Source organism: Podarcis raffonei, chromosome 6, assembly GCF_027172205.1.
Source record: "Podarcis raffonei isolate rPodRaf1 chromosome 6, rPodRaf1.pri, whole genome shotgun sequence".
NCBI classification, from domain to species: domain Eukaryota; kingdom Metazoa; phylum Chordata; class Lepidosauria; order Squamata; family Lacertidae; genus Podarcis; species Podarcis raffonei.
The window spans coordinates 26,843,493-26,860,107 of record NC_070607.1 but is presented as its reverse complement, the minus strand read 5'-3'; the positions used below and the strand labels follow the sequence as shown (position 1 = coordinate 26,860,107).

At 43.1% G+C, this 16,615-nt stretch overlaps 2 protein-coding genes across 3 annotated transcripts in view; one reads left to right on the top strand and one right to left on the bottom strand.

Annotated features, from left to right (window-relative positions):
* The window catches only part of FRRS1 (ferric chelate reductase 1), a 30,850-nt gene extending 22,662 nt beyond the window's left edge, over positions 1-8,188 (top strand). The window contains exons 10-16 of the mRNA XM_053391753.1: positions 660-775; positions 1,058-1,144; positions 2,688-2,785; positions 3,069-3,127; positions 4,166-4,309; positions 5,326-5,387; positions 6,557-8,188. Of these exons, the coding sequence (XP_053247728.1) occupies positions 660-775; positions 1,058-1,144; positions 2,688-2,785; positions 3,069-3,127; positions 4,166-4,309; positions 5,326-5,387; positions 6,557-6,649 (659 nt within the window). The 3' untranslated portion in view covers positions 6,650-8,188. The remainder of the gene's footprint in view (positions 1-659; positions 776-1,057; positions 1,145-2,687; positions 2,786-3,068; positions 3,128-4,165; positions 4,310-5,325; positions 5,388-6,556) is intronic.
* A 2,057-nt stretch (positions 8,189-10,245) lies between these two features.
* The window catches only part of PALMD (palmdelphin), a 56,890-nt gene continuing 50,520 nt past the window's right edge, over positions 10,246-16,615 (bottom strand). For both annotated transcript variants that reach the window (XM_053391746.1, XM_053391747.1), the window contains 2 exons: positions 13,505-14,608; positions 10,246-10,554 (listed from right to left, as the gene is read on the bottom strand). In XM_053391746.1, the coding sequence (XP_053247721.1) occupies positions 10,511-10,554; positions 13,505-14,608 (1,148 nt within the window). In that variant the 3' untranslated portion in view covers positions 10,246-10,510. The remainder of the gene's footprint in view (positions 10,555-13,504; positions 14,609-16,615) is intronic.

The window sequence follows — 16,615 nt, the reverse complement described above, 5'->3', positions numbered from 1 at the left end:
TGCAGTTCTGTATGGGATGCTAGGGGGGACGACAGAATGCACTGGATGGGACCTCTTATAGACAACATCCTGTGTTTTCTACACGAAAGCTTCTCAGAGGAAGAAGGTGTGCAAACTTTCATACCATCTGAAATATACTTGGAGTCGAGAGTGGATTTCATTCTCTTTATTCAGCTCATAGTGGTGAGGAAGAATGGAAGTTCCCCCAGAATGTCTGCTTTATATACATTATTTACACAATGGGTCCCATGTGATTGGCTAATTCCGGGATTCTCCTGTAGGCCAATCAGGTTGCGGATTCACTTCCACTTGGAGCTGGATTGGGTGGCTCCTGTGGACCAATCAGACTGTTGCATTCTGGGTCCTATTGTTCTAGGTCCAATCTGCTGCATTCTGAATCTTATTGTTCTAGGGCTAATCAGACTGCTGCATTTTGGATCCTATTCAACTCAGTACATAATACTATCTTTATAGGAAGCAGTGTAAGAACAGCTTCTGATATTTCAGGCTGGGGATGAAAGAAACCATAATGGCTCGAAAAGCGCTTTTTGAATGTCTGAAGCCATAAAAGTGACCTTTGATTTTATTTTATTTTTAAATCGTGGCTACTTCACAACTCATAGCTCTTTGCAAGAACCTTTTGTGTCTTCCTTTTTCAGGTGCATTAATGTTCGTTGCATGGATGACCACCGTTAGCATTGGTGTGATCGTTGCCCGATTCTTCAAGCCTGTCTGGCCTAATTCATTGCTGTTTGGAGAAGAGATCTGGTTTCAGGTGGGAGGAAAAGCCAGAAGATGGCCATTGTCTCTATTCAAGTGATGTGCTAGGAATCATAATAGTTGGAAGGCATCTCTAAGGTCCTGCAATCCAACCCTCTGCAAGATTTCCCTCAAATCCTTTTGTGTATTCCTTAAGAGCATAGGTTCCATTTTTATTCTAAACAGATTGATTTTCTGCCACCATGTTCCTTGTTACTAGAATTTTGCATAAGAATGAGTCTCTGGATTCTATTGAACTAAACTATTTTCTTTAAAATACCTAACTTTTTATCGATAGGTCCATCGTGCCCTAATGGTGATGACAGTGCTGCTTACAGGTGCATCTTTCATTCTTCCATTCTTATACCGGGGAGGCTGGAGCGATGTAAGTGACATTACATAAGCTTGATGCTTTCATTCAACAATGTAACTCCCCATGTGTGGCTATGTTAAAAATTTTGTGTTCTGACACTGTTCTTTCCCGTTACCTATAAAAGAGTCACAAAGTTCAGAACCGAGAGCTAAGTTTGTTCTTGATTTGTTATGTAAGACACCTGATGTGGATGACCAAGTGAAAAATCCTGTATTTGCCGTCTGGTCTTGGCAAACTTGTGCTGGGGTGGAAGGTGTGTGTGTGTGTGTGTGTGTGTGTGTGTGTAGGAGGTAAATTGCTGTGCCAGTCTTCATCCACCCCTCCTCAAAACCTGGTCCAAAGAAGGTTAGGAATGCACCCTAATACAATAGCATAATTATCTTCAGAATTTGCTCCACAATGAGAGAATTACTGTATTTTTCACCCTATAGGATGCACCGGCCCATAGGACGCACCTAGGTTTTTTTTGGGGGGGGAGAATAAAGAAAAAAAAATTATTTCCCCCCCAGCCGCGGGAACTCCCGCAGGGCTCCCTAAGCTACAGATATCTGCCCGAAGCGCGGGGCGCTCTGCTTCAGCGCGCCCCGCGCTCCGTGCAGCAGGCTGCTATCCACAGCCTAGGGAGCCCTGCGGGAACTCCTGCGGGCTCCCCAGGCTTAAGGATAGCTTCCCGAAGCGCGGGGCACACTGACCCCTCTTGCTCTCCAAGTTTCAGTGAAAGCCTGCATTCGCCCCATAGGATGCACACACATTTCCCCTTCATTTTTGGAGGGGAAAAAGTGTGTCCTATAGGGCGAAAAATACGGTATTATGCCATCTCCTAGTAGCTTTGGGGCCTTTTCTTTGTTCTGGAGTCTTTGTGCATGTGTGTGCTTCTATTTGATACTTGGTAAATAATGGTAATTCTTTTAAAAAATTCTTTTAAAAAATAAAATAAAAGTGTTCTCTCCAAGTCTAGCTTTCTAAGTATGGAAAACGGTCCCTTAAGTGCAGTAGTACCTTGGTTCTCAAACTTAATCTGTTCTGGAATTCTGCTCCAAAACCAAAGGGTTCCAAAACCAAGGTGCGCTTTCCCATAGAAAGTAATGCAAAATGGATTAATCTGTTTTACTATCCAACGAGGCCATTGATCCATAAAATGAAAGTAATAAACAATGTACTGCAGTAACACAATCAGTAGCTGAACTGGGTTCCACACAGTCACAAAAACAAAAAGAAAGAGCCGCAAAAACAAAAATGCAAAATAAATAGCAAAAACAGATAGACCTCAGCATAACACTCAAAATGGAAGTGTGACACTCAAATCGGAAGCGTAACATTCTGAAATGTTACGGCTTCTGAAAAAAGTTCTCAAACCGGAACACTTACTTCTGGGTTTGCAGTATTTGGGTTCCAAGCTGTTTGAGTACCAAGGCATTTGAGAACCAATGTACCACTGTATTCAAGAACTTGCATAGCATATCCATGCAATGACTATATCCTGCTGTGAAGTGTGGTCTTTGTCAAAAAAGCATTGTTGGAGGGTTGTTCATAACCAAACCCATCTTTTATACAGCAAGCAGGCTTCCATCCATATCTTGGCTGTACGGTGATGGCACTGGCAATCTTTCAGCCCATTATGGCAGGCTTCAGACCTCCACCTCAAGCACCAAGGTATTCTTGCATGCTCAAGTTACATAAATAAATGAGAGTGCGAGGGAATTACCAGCCGGGTTAAGAGGTTTAAAGGGCAATGATCCTGTGGTTAATGGGTATGGAAACCCCAGACCTGTGCCCTCTTCCAGAAATTTGTAACCCCCAAGTTTGCAAACTCCAGTTACAGCAACCCTAATGAGTGTGTGGTGATGTAATCATCCTCTTTCTCTTTTCACACCCCGGGCACTGATGGTGTTTGGAATCATGCACTGACTTTCTTTTCCTTTTTCTTTGGGAACAGAAGAGAAATCTTCAACTGGTTACACTGGAGCACGGGCACAACTGCTAGAATATTAGCAGGTGAGTGAATGATTCATTCTAGCCTTATCTAAAATGTTGACTTTGTAAGATGGCTAGGAAGAATGGGTATTAATTATGCTTTTCTTAAGTTAATTTGTGTGGCTTTCTACAAGTGGCAGTCCTATACTTGCAGATCTTGCATTTTGTGGTAACTTCACTCTGGCATCTTGCTGACTATAGTGGTACCTCGGGTTAAGTACTTAATTCGTTCCGGAGGTCCGTTCTTAACCTGAAACTGTTCTTAACCTGAAGCACCACTTTAGCTAATGGGGCCTCCCGCTGCTGCCGTGCTGTCGCCGTGCGATTTCTGTTCTCATCCTGAAGCAAAGTTCTTAACCCGAGGTATTATTTCTGGGTTAGCGGAGTCTGTAACCTGAAGCATATGTAACCTGAAGCATATGTAACCCGAGGTACCAGTGTACTTGAAATTGCTTTGGTTTCACATGCAATATCAAATAAATGCACGTTGTTCCATGACCACAATCTGACCATCACTGGGAGTGCATAGACTACAACTGCTAAACATTGTGTCTGAAGGCTTAAAGCTCCTCTAAATAGCCTGTTTGTTGGGTATTCATCCCGGTTTGCTTGTCCAAAGTTTACCTATGTCTGGTCTTTATTGGACACTTGTTCTGATTTGCTTACATCTTCCCATTAGTCATTTGTTCATCTGACATTTGTCAGTGCATTTCCCTGTCATTTCCAAACTGCAAAGAGTCAATTAAAAAATAAAATAAAAAATGTGTTGTTATTGGTCCACAATGCTTTATAAAATTCAGTGGTCACTTGAATGACTCCTACAAAATGTTCTGGAGGAAACCTTAGTGTCTGTGCATTGGAAACCACAGAGGATATGGACTCTCTTGCTTTATACAAGTGAGCAGGTAGCCTGTAATTATGTGGGACTTTGGGTTGTATTTTTATCATGTATTTTGTTGCTAACCACACTGCAGCAATAAGTTGCAGTACTGCCGGTTGAAATTACTTGATCTAATTTTGCTTACTCTCTGTTTTTGTAAACCTGGCCCTGTCCTTTAGTGGTGGTAATATTCCTCGGAATGGACTTGCCAGCTCTCAACCTTCCAGATCCATGGGATACATATACGATGATGGGATTTGTAGCTTGGCATGTTGGCACCGATGTTCTCCTGGAGATACATGGCTACTGCCTCATTCACAAAGGTAGCATGACCAATCTCTACTTTAGCTTGCATTGAACACAATGCAGTTGCAACAAGAGGCAGATATCCTGGCTCACGAAAGAGATTGCTTTTCACTGTCTAAAGACCTGTTTGCATTATCCTTATCTGCTGTCCCCCCCTGCAGTTTTCACAATTGCTGTGAAAGCCCCAGGTACATATTTGAGTGGAGAAATGTAACATGATATACCTGATAAAATAATTTTTATTCAGGAGCAATAATGTGGCAGAAGTGGCTGGAGGGATGCATATCGAAACTAGCCCATTACACATCACATTTGCTTATTAGTTTGAAGAGAGATGGGTTTGAAGCACAAAGAACTGCTGGTTGGTTTACTTTATGGAACAGGGTCTGAAGCTGAGACGGTGGTAAATGCTTCTGACACCAGGGGAGCCCATGGATAAGCAGGCATTTGAGCTCTGTTCTCCTGGGACCAAATGGAAATCTCTGTCCACACTTCTCTCCCCTGCCCTCTTGTATCTTCCATTGGACAACCTTTCCCAGCTTGTGGCTAGTGTTGGATTTCCAACTCCCATCAATCTCAGCCAGCATGGCCAATGGAGTGTCACAGCTTCCACACACCTCCTGTAGAGTCTCTTGTACTAGAATAAGTAAAGTGTGTTCCAGAATGGGACCATGTCAAGGACAGCATCCCCACTTCTCCATCAGAATATGCTCATTTCAAACAGTGTCTTCATCTCAAATGAACGAGCGGCATCCCCTTTATTTTGAACTGGTGGATGAAGCTCAACAGGCACAAATCTAAAACAGGGCTGCTTAAAGATCTATTCTGTCCACTGGATTGTGTCTGGTGTCTTTTAAGATAATCTGGTAAATGACCAGAAACATAAAGGGTAGAGTGTAGCTCTGATCTAGATCTGTAGGCACGGTTTTAATTTCAGAATTTGCATTTTGGGGGATTATATATTTTTACCTTCTACACTGCTTTGATGGCTTCAGGCTAAATAAAAATTAACCGTGAAACTTTTATTTTGCAGTTCAAGTGTTGGAAGATGACAGGATACAGATTCTGCAGTCCATTACAACGGCAGAGGCACAGGTAAGCACAGAATGCATGCGAGAGGATAAATATATGCATATATATATTTTCTGAGCATGGAGCTGCCTCCTAAGAACTATACTACATTCAGGGCGTAAGGCTAGCTCATTTGAATGCTCCCATGTGCTTTTAAGGGAAAAGCAAGCTAATGCAAAAGGTGACTAGCCTTGTGCACAAGCTTCCTTCTTCCATTCCCATCTCCTTGATGTATCATGTACAGAGGGTTTCTCTTTCTATGGGGAAGCGTTTGGAATGTGTCTTCCCCCCATTTGTATTGAACTTTATTACGGCCATTGGCCCATCACACGACAGTTTCCCATACCAACATAATGGTTCCCCCCATTTGTATCCTGTAGTGGTACATTCCAGAGCAGCCTTTCCTAACCTGTGGCCCTTCAGATGTTGCCAGACCATAATTCCCATTATTCCTGAGTTAGGAATGAAGGGGAAATTAAATCCAGTTCACATTTAAAGCCGAATCTGTCCAATTCACACTTTCTGAAGCAGTGTGTGAACCAAAACGCAGTTATCCTTCAAAATTGACACTTATCCAAAGTTTGTGATGTAGTTGCCTAACCAAACAATGTTTTACAGAAATAAATAGACTGGGGGAAGGTGTGTGTAAAAATGAATATGTTGGTGAAATAACAAAGAAAAATAAATGATATTAAGGGAAATTGATTGCGAAAATGTGTAAGTTAGTCAAACCTTCATATAAAAATGTGTTTATTAGGAGAAAGTCCTACAAAGATTTTGATAAATTTTCATGAGGGTTTTTAATATATATATATATATATATATATATATATATATATATATATATAATCAAATTTGTGCCAAATGGGGACAATTTTAGAGTGGAAAAATGAGAAACTGAGACAACTGGAAATGTTGTCTACCCCTACTCCTGACCATTGGCTTTGCTGGCTAGGGCTGATGGAAGTTGGCTTCTGATGGGCCAGAGTTTTCACCATAGCTGTCAACTTTTTCATTTTCTTGTGAGGAATCCTATTCGGAATAAGGGAATTTCCCTTAAAAAAAGGAAAATGTTGACAGCTATGGTTTTCACATACCTGCCGTATATCCTCTCCACTCCTTATTTTTGCTGAACTGACTCAACATTTTTACAAATGGTTGCATTCCCAGTGTTTCCCTTTCTCTCTTTACAGGGGCATACATTTAAAAAGACAGTGCTGTTCATCTACATTAGTGGCAATGTGGCATTTCTCATCACCTTCCTGACAGCAATTGTAAAAGTATGACAAAGAAGAAGCCTTTAATACTCCGAAGAGCTTGCAATAGAACTGTTGGAGACGTGTCTTGCTGAAGTTCATAGCAGAAGGACGATCTGTAACGTAAACACTGCCAATTCAGGATTTAAGAAACCTCATATAAACCTGGTCCTCGTTATACAGCCGTTGCAGGGCAGAATTAGACCTTTCTTGGCAAATACGTTGTCCCAACCTGGTCAGAACTGCCTTGGTCTCCAGCATGACTAAACGCCTCCCTTCAACATTTGTCTATCTGGATCCTGTAGATTCATCGGTCACTTCAAGGCTCAAGGGAGAGCTTCCATTTGAGAAGCTGGCCTTTCTTGTTCCAGGGTTGCCATTGATTTGAAATGGACTGCCTGCCATTGCACTTGATCAGCTGTCTGTCCATCCATCTAATAGGTCAACATGTTCATGTTATTCCTAGCTAGTCTCCACCTGCAACCGCCACCATTATGACATAGGAGCTCCATATGCTCATGGTCTATAGGCTAGCTAGAGGATGGTTAAAGGTCTACACATCCCTCTCCCCAGCCTGCTTCTAACCTGAGCATGGATGCAGATAGTCATTGTCTCAGTGTGATGAAGAATAATGGTCTACCACTAAAGGCTTTTGTGGCTGGATTTCAGACTGCAAGGCATTAGTTTTTAAGGATGCCTCATCCATAGGGATTTCAGCAGTTATATTTGGAAACAATTTTGTGAGTCGAGAGGGAACGACAACGGAAGCCAGTTAGGGGCCAGATATCATTTGGAACAACTTATTTCAGGCATCGGAGATCTCAAGGATTGTGTTTGACACAAACGTCTTGGATTTGTAGCTCTGTTGGAAGACTATATGGTGTTAAGGGGGGGGAACAGCTCTGGTGGAGATCTAACTGCCCTTTCTCCTTTGAAGCAACCAGTGTTCTTGTAGATTACATCTCTCCCCTCACTCTGAGTTTCTTTAACAGGTAACTAGTAGCTGTCCCAGAAAGCTCTCTAGAATTAGTGCCAACATTTGTTTAAAGAATGATTGGCACATGTATATCTAAATATGTGTGTGTATGAAAAAAACTGTCAACCTGCAGTCTCTGGGTGAAATCCAATTATCCATTGGATGTCACTGAAAACAGCAGAGGCAGGTGGGTGATTTTTTGACAATGCTCTAGGTGGTGTGGGTCCCTCAAGAATAGCATGGAAGATGCTGCCGGTGGGAGGGGGAGGTGCAGGATGAGCAAAAATAATCTGTCCTCATCCATTTGCAAAGGCTGCTGCTAGACGAAAAACTCTTCCCACGGGCAAAAGGATGCAATTGGATTCCACCCATTGTGGTTCATGTTGTCTTCCACACTGGATTGAAATAACTGGAATTCTTACTCCCTGTCCCCTTGACCCTTTCCTTGCTTTCCCTACTTGCTACACCCCGCACAAATCAAGTGTGAGACCATCTGCACTGATTTTATAGTCGTGCATTACATTCCAGTGCTTCATTTTTTTATCCTATTATGAGAGTGTGAATTGCATAAATTAAAAGAGTTGCTTTGTGTACTCTGTGTACTTTTTTCTTGATACTTATACGAAGAAGCCATCTCAGTTTGTCCAGAAGCAAGTGCCATCCACACATGGACTTGTATTTTCAGGTGCCCCTGAATCACTGTCTGAAAGTTAATGAAATGGGCAATTAAAGAGAACCCCTGGCCTCTCGCCATAGCTATATGTATTACTTATGCATTGAAGCAGGCTAATCTGCTTGCCAAATCTCTCCCTCTCTCATTGTCTTTGACCTGTTTGTAGGGAAGATGCAGTCTTGCTGCACTTGACATTTTGATATAAAACTCTTGGATGCACAGCCGAGCCACTGGGACTGTCACTTCTACTGTTGAGACACTGTGGGGTGCTCTTGCTCAGAGTTTAATCATGGTTAAGTTTAAACGGTTGCCAACTCAAAGAAATGAAACAGCCCACAAGAACAAATCTAAATGTTTATCAGAATAGAAATCTGTGCTTTGAAAGCACAATGCCCAAACAAAATTTCAACTATTTTAAATATTTTTTTGTACACATACTTCAGCCTGTTGTCTCCAGAAATTCTCCAAATCAGCAAGTCTTGCCCATTCTGTTCTCTGTCCTGTTTGTGGCCCAGGCTGAGTTCTTGTGCAGCAGATAGCTATGACCTGAAGCAGAGAACTTTCCTTCTAGCAAATCCTTATGCTGGAGCATGAATTGTTGTGATTTTTATTTTTCTTAACTTCTTGAGAACTTTGGCCATGTCTACCTGTCTGAAAATGTGTTTAGCAGAGGCGCTGGAGGAAAAATGATCACAGTGGGGCAGGGAAGCGCTGTCTAATCTGAAGTGGCTAACGGCACAATCCTAACCATGACTACGCAGCAGTAAATCCTATTGAATTCAATGGGGCTTATTCATAGGTCAGTGGGGGTCTGTAACTATGGAGTAGAAAAGTGACAGATGGATGTAAGCATAAGATGGTGGAAAAAACCCACCTTAAACCCTGCTTGTCGGTCTCTCTCCCACCCACCCCATAACAGACTTTTGACCTCCCCCCGCCCCAATTCTGAATGAGGAAATGCGATGGGGTTGACACAATGCAGGATGCATTGAGTATGAGTGCATTAGCAGAGAGTGGCAGCGTTTTCCATCTCTAGTAGGTGTTTTACATATGCATGATGCCTTCACTTTTGAAGCTGCAAACACACTTGGGCAAGTACTGTTAACCATATAAATATCTTTCTATTTCTGTGGTCCATAGCTGGCAGGCTGGTGATAGTGGGGCCAGGTGGGATTGTACATAGTAAAGGTAAAGGGAACCCTGACCATTAGGTCCAGTTGTGGCCGACTCTGGGGTTGCAGTGCTCATCTCGCTTTATTGGCCAAGGGAGCCGGTGTACAGCTTCCGGGTCATGTGGCCAGCATGACTAAGCCGCTTCTGGCGAACCAGAGCAGCGCATGGAAATGCCGTTTACCTTCCCGCCGGAGTGGTACCTATTTATCTACTTGCACTTTGATGTGCTTTCGAACTGCTAGGTTGGCAGGAGCAGGGACCGAGCAACGGGAGCGGGGACTCGAACCGCCGACCTTCTGATCGGCAAGTCCTAGCTCTGTGGTTTAACCCACAGCACCACCTGCATCCCTTATGGGATTGTACATAGGTCAAGGCTATTTGTAGTTCAGAGAACTGGCCCTGCTACTGTCAGAAGTAGAAATCTATCTTCCGGCACCCCTAGTCGCCCTGTGGGAGATGAATGAGGCCTGACAAAAGCTGTTGGTTAGAGTATGTAGTTCACCCTGCCAGGAGTTTCCTTAACAAGAACCAAAAGAACACATGGAGATAATCTCTAGGGAAGATGGTGGCTTTGGGTAGTAGTAAACATCCTGAAGTGTCATAGTCCCACTTCAGAGCCCATGATTTATGGGAATGTACAAATCATGAGCTGTGACACTCCACCCACAATTGGTAAGAATAGGAAGATATATTCTTGCTTGTGTGGTTGGGCTTAGAGAATGATCTGAATAGGAAACAGCCAACCCTCACTCAATAAATGGGACTCTTATGGGTGCAGCCTTGTTAAAGATACTGGCTCTTAGCTTCCAATTACATAGTCATAGCATTTATTAGAAATGTCCCATTTGTTATCAGAAATTTTTGAAGGCACTTGAAGTTAAATTCATATGGATTGGGTTGAGTAGCTGGAAGCACAACTTGCGGTCCATTCACTTTCCTGCAGGGTGCCATTATTCTTATGTATGCTTCTTTTGAATAGGCGAAAGCCGTCAAAGTCCGAAATGTAGAAAGCTCTTCTTCTGCTTCACATCACACCAGCAGATACTTAGTATTTATACCACTGCAGCTCCTAAATGACTTTTTTGCCCAGTTTTGCCATTCTCATTCTCAGAGCTGCAACATAAATAAATAAAAAAGTCACAAATTCCATGCGTTATCCCACTTCTAAATCTAACTTTTAAAGAGAATTGCACTTACCTCAAATGGTTAGGTCCAAGAGAGCATTGTTTTAGTAGAGTTAAAAATCAGAAGTTATTAAGGTGCAGAGAGACAGCAGCATAGATGGCAGGTGAAGGAAGAATGGGCACTAAAATATCTTGCATGGCTGTCAAAGTGGTCATTGATCTGCCCTCTAACCTGCTGGACACTTGACAGTAAACAATATGCCTTTTAATTTCTCAGTTGAGAATTCTGTTCACTCTGAATGTAGTGCGCTCCCGCCACTGGTTTGGGAAGTGATGTATGCACAATGCTAGATTCATATGTATCTTGCCATTTCTTATGAAATACTGCATTTTAAGGCATTTGCCCACCAAGCCAACTTCATTCCAAGTCAAGGAAAAGAGTGACCTTGCTGTGTTTCTTAAGCCAGGAAATGTTTCCATACGGCCTTTGTTCACTAATTACACGTTGGGCCTTGTAGGATCTACTTTAATAAAAAAAATCAAAACTCCACAGTCTAGAACCAGAATCAGGTGCAAGGAGTTGGGTTTGAAAATGTTTGAAGGCTAGAAACTTTATGGACTGAACTGCAGGAGGTGTCACCATTTCCATTCTGGCCTGTTGACACTTGTGCCTCTTTTCCTTCCTTGGTAAGTAACTCTTAACCCCCCCCCCCACGGTTACAAAGGCTGCCCCTTTTTGTTTAGATTTTTAAGCGCTCTCTTCCTCCAATGCGAAAGGCATCCAGGAATGCTTCTCTGGACTACTGGGCCTTCCCCTGACATGGCACGGTGGCACTGACTTCAGGGATTTTCGTAAGATGGGTTTTGACAAGGAACAAGTAAGTAAAATAGATCTGAGAACGCCTCTATTCCCCTCTCACAAGCAGCTCTTTGTTTGCTTGCTACCTTGCCCTACAGCTGGTCTTCCTGGCTTTGTTTTCTTTGGGGGGCAAGCAGGATAATTAGGAGACTGTTTGGGAAAATTACTCATTTCCTAGCATTCTCCGCTTACTCCGTATGTGGCGGGGCACAGTAACAATGCATGGGAAGAGGACCAAAGCAGCAAGAAGAACTACTTGGCTTCAGCAGTGGGGACAAGTTCTGCAGTCAGGGAACAATGTGCTCCAGGCTAGCTTAGATTAATATGAATTCCATTATTCTGCTATGGAACTCATATTTGGAGGGGTACTATTGGCAGGTGGTGAGCGCCTGAGCTGAATGTGCTGCAATGCGTTCCAAAATTTTAACAAAAAGAGATCATGAAAAGCTGGCTCTGTAAATGCCATTTAAGCTGGAAGACATAAAACAGGCAGGACTCATGACCCCATAACACAACACAATGTCATATATGGTGGCTCATCTGTGGCTTGATTAATGTTCTGTTTTTGTCAACTGCCTTGAAAACAAAGATGGAGCGAAGAGGGGGAAGTTTGTAAAACAGACCGGCAGGCTTCAATACATGTGCAGGCCTGCCAAAGTTCAAAGCCCATTGAAATAAATCTGTTGGATGCTAAATCCATTTATATTGAAGTGGCGCTGTGGGTTAAACCACAGAGCCTAGGACTTGCTGATCAGAAGGTCGGCGGTTTGAATCCCCGCGACGGGGTGAGCTCCCGTTGTTCGGTCCTTCTCCTGCCAACCTAGCAGTTCAAAAGCACGTCAAAGTGCTGACGGGAAGGTAAACAGCGTTTCCGTGTGCTGCTCTGGTTCGCCAGAAGCGGCTTAGTCATGCTGGCCACATGACCCGGAAGCTGTCTGCGGACAAACGCCAGTTCCCTCAGCCTATAGAGCGAGATGAGCGCGCAACCCCAGAGTCGGTCACGACTGGACCTAATGGTCAGGGGTCCCTTTACCTTTACCTTTATACTTTTCTTATTTTTGTTAGTGGGATCTCCTTTGTGCAACTGCATGCATATTCACAGGATTAGTCCTAAATTAAGTCAACAGATGTAAACTGTTATAAATCCAAATAATTCAGCTTTACTTCTTTGGGGGATCAGGTCTATATGATGCAGTCCACACTGGGTGGACCCAGTCCTTTATTCCTCCAACAGAACTATTACCAGAAGTTTGAAGTACTTGGATTTGAGGCTGTTGTGTTCTAAGAAGCATACAGAATACAAAAAGTTTCTAGCAAGGAGGAGAGTGAAAGCAGAGTGAAAGTAATCATGCAAACAGGTTAGAAAATGTAACACCTTTTTTATTTTAAAGACAGACAGACAGACAGACAGACAGACAGAGGTTAGATAAAAGAATTGGATTTTAGTCATACTTACTATTTTTTTTAAAAAAACAAACAAACCCACATACATCCAAATCAAGCAGGCTAAGAAAAGATATCAAAACTTGCATAAATACGGTACATTTCAAGTGAAGTGGCCAATGTTAAATCAATGTTAAGGTAAAGCAAACCTGTTCAACCAGCCTTTCTGTGTTAAGGTGCAAGGTACATTATACAGTACAAAGTCGGGAGAACAGAGAGAGGCATGACTGAGCTCCAGAAATGGAGATGCAGAATAGGAAGAAAGGCTCTTATTTACTACTGAAATGCAACCATTTTTCTCACATGCCATAGGACCACATTTTAATCAGTGTTTCCAAGTTGCACTTGAAGTACAAAGATCTGTATCTGATTTATACCAGCCCTATCTGGAGCTTTTAAATTTTTTTTTTTTTTTGCTGCATTGTGCACTTAGGTCCTTCAGTGTAGCATGGTTAACACTGTTAACATTTGAATGAAAGTGTTAGAACATGGGAGAAATGAGTTAGATAGTCTGTATTAGTCAGCTCTGAGGTGTAGAGATGCCAAGAGGAAGCAAGGAAGGAACGAAGGGAGAAAGAGAAGTAGTCAGTCTGTCACATGAGAGTGCAACAGTGTCGTGACTTGCCCCTTTTTTTACCTGTTAAGGAGGGATCCTCTGTTCCATCACCTGATAACCGGCTATTGATCTGACCATTGTAATTAGCACAGCTTAGACTTTCTTCTTGCTCCTTGAGCGATATGGAATTTTTATAAGGCGACACATTTACACCGTCACTGGTGGTTTTGCTGGGGTTTGTCTGTGGAATTGCACTTGTTTGGTTGGAGGTCTGGTAGACCTGGCTAGAAGGACCAACTGGATGAAACAAAGCCTTTCCAGCTCGACTCTCCTCCTTGCTGTCCTCTTCTTCACCGTCATCGTCAATGACGACGAGTTCTGCATGGATAAGTCCATCATACCCACAGACAGTTTTATTCAGTTCTTCATCGTCCACATGCTGGTAACCCATGAAAATCATTGTAACGGGTTCGGTATCATCCACGTAACACGGCACAGCTTGGACCACACTATAACTAGAACCTTCATCACTTTCCAGAGTTCCTGAAGGAGGCCTTTCATGGGTACTTATAGAGTTTCTGAATTTTATACCTTCTTGGTTCTCTCCCATCTTCTGATAGGGTTCAACAGCCTCTTGTAGAATTTCTCTTTGAACGTTAGTTGCCATCTTGTTTGGGGGGCTAATCTGTGGTGGGCTTCGTGTTCGTTGAAGGACCGGAGAGTGAGAATTGTGCCGATAGCTCTTGGAAGAATCTAGGCCATTTTCTTTAAATGGTTGCTCTTTTTTATAGGCAGGTTCCTTATGAAAACAGTCCAGGCTGTTTGTCTTGCTTTGAAGAGCTCCTTTTTGGCTATTTGGTCCCTGGACTAACTTATCATTCTGGGGAGTTGTGGGCCTGCAAAACTGGTTTGCATATACTGGTTCATGATATTCAGTGGGAGACTTGGATTGTTTCTCCGTTGCCTGCCTCAAGAGGTCCTCCACTTCAACAGGTGCAAGGTCATCTACTTCCTTGTTTGTGACACTTCCATTGGAACATACTGCATAGACCGACTTTCTGCCGTCATCGTACACTTTCACTCCTGCACCCTTAAATTCCTCTGATGGTAGTGGTATTGTCGACAAAACTGTGCTTTCTCCAGTCTTCAGGTCTTTTTCAACTTTAATTTCCATAGCGAACAAAGCTGCATTGGAAGAAATAAGAGTCCTTTATAAAGCAAAGTAACACACGTGCTAAAGATATCTACAAATGTCAATAATACAATAAATTAGGGCTCTTTGCAGACGACCTAATGGTCGAACACCAGACCCCATAAACACAGCAACCTCCCTAATCAGAGAACTCAACACATTTGCAATGGTGTCGGGCCTACAGGTAAACTTTGCAAAGTCTGAGGCTGTGTGCCCCATACCCCAAAAGAATTTGCCAACATCACCAAGATAAAACTTTGCCGCACCAAGTTCAGATACCTAGGGGTACAAATAAGCAGAAACCTCAACAAATTATACCTCCACAGCTACAACCCCTTGTGGCAACAAATCAACAAAGACCTGAAGAGATGAAACAACACCAACTTCACTCTCTCAGACAAATGTTAATGTTTAATAATAATAATAATAATAATAATAATAATACTACAGTGGTACCTCAGGTTAAGTACTTAATTTGTTCCGGAGGTCCGTTCTTAACCTGAAACTGTTCTTAACCTGAAGCATCACTTTAGCTAATGGGGTCTCCTGCTGCCGCTGTGCTGCTGGAGCACGATTTCTGTCTCATCCTGAAGCAAAATTCTTAACCCAAGGTACTATTTCTGGGTTAGCGGAGTCTGTAACCTGAAGCGTATGTAACCTGAAGCATATGTAACCTGAGGTACCACTGTAATAATAATATTATGCTAGGTCACAAGAACTTGCACATGACAGCAGCAGGCGGTTGTGTTAGAAGATGGGGCACCAGCAGTTTCCTGTGGAACGCGTTGAATAATTTCAAGCAATGCATGCAGGGTGTGATAGATTCTTCTCCAGCTGCTACTTTTCTTACTTGTAATGCTCTCCCTGCAACTGTTTTTCTCCTGATGGAGCTTGAAGACTGGAGGCAAGCCCTGCTGCTCTTAAAAGCACCTGGGAAGTGTGTTTTTGAGTAGGGAAAGTGCAGGCACGAAGATTGAGCACATCTTTTCTATCCCTTATATTGTTTCCTGTCTGGTTTCAATCACCCTGAGCCTACCTTATGTAAGTCCAGCACAACCCACAATCCAGGAAATGGCTTTTGCCACTGTCATATGTAGTTAGCCTCTGTGATAACTGGGGTCACAGATGGTTCAGAAAGACATCAGATATCTTAGGATCCACTGGCAGAATACACTGCTACTTGGGAGGAGATTTTGAGCCCAATGGATTGGAGGCGCTCAGGAGGAGTTCATGAGGAATACGGAGAGCTTTCCATCTCCCTTTTCCAGCCTCCTCCCTATCTTTTCCTTGCTGGTTTGAGCTATATGTCGCCTGTCCTTTAAAGACTAGAGAGGCAGCCCTTGGTCTTACTGTTCGGCTACCTGCAATGGTTTAAAGCCAGGGTGTGGGTGTGGGATGGAGGTCCACACAAGCAGCTACTGTAATACTGTGCTACCATTTCCCTCTCCGCGAAAAGCCAGAACAGGTTGGTGGGTTATCTGTGTTCTGGTGGCAATAGGGCTGAGCTTGTAAGTCAGTGTAACAAATAAATTCAAGACAGGAAGTCGTTCTACTAGCCTATCTGAGCACATGTGCACCTCTAAGGCACTGCCTGAAAAACAGAAAGCACCAATTCCTCAGGAAGGACCAAAGCTCAGGGGTAGAGACTGTGCTTTGCATCCACTAGATCCCTGGCATCTCCAGGTTAGGGCAGGAAAAGGCCAAAATGCTATTGGCAGTAGTGAAGATAATGCTGAACTAGATGGATCAATCGTCTGACTTGGTTTAAGGCAGCTGGGCTAGATGGGCCTCTGGCGTGATTCAGCAAGACTCTTATTTTTTTATGCAGTGCTGGTGAAGAGCAAGAGCCCGCCACTCCCATGGCGACAGGGAAGCAGAGCTGAGACAACAATTTCCGTTCCTGCTACTGGGATAACGTGCAAGTTTGATATAGCACAATAAAGTTAAGGTAGACAATGGCACTCATTGGACCTCATGTTCTTCTGCCAACTTGCAAGGTT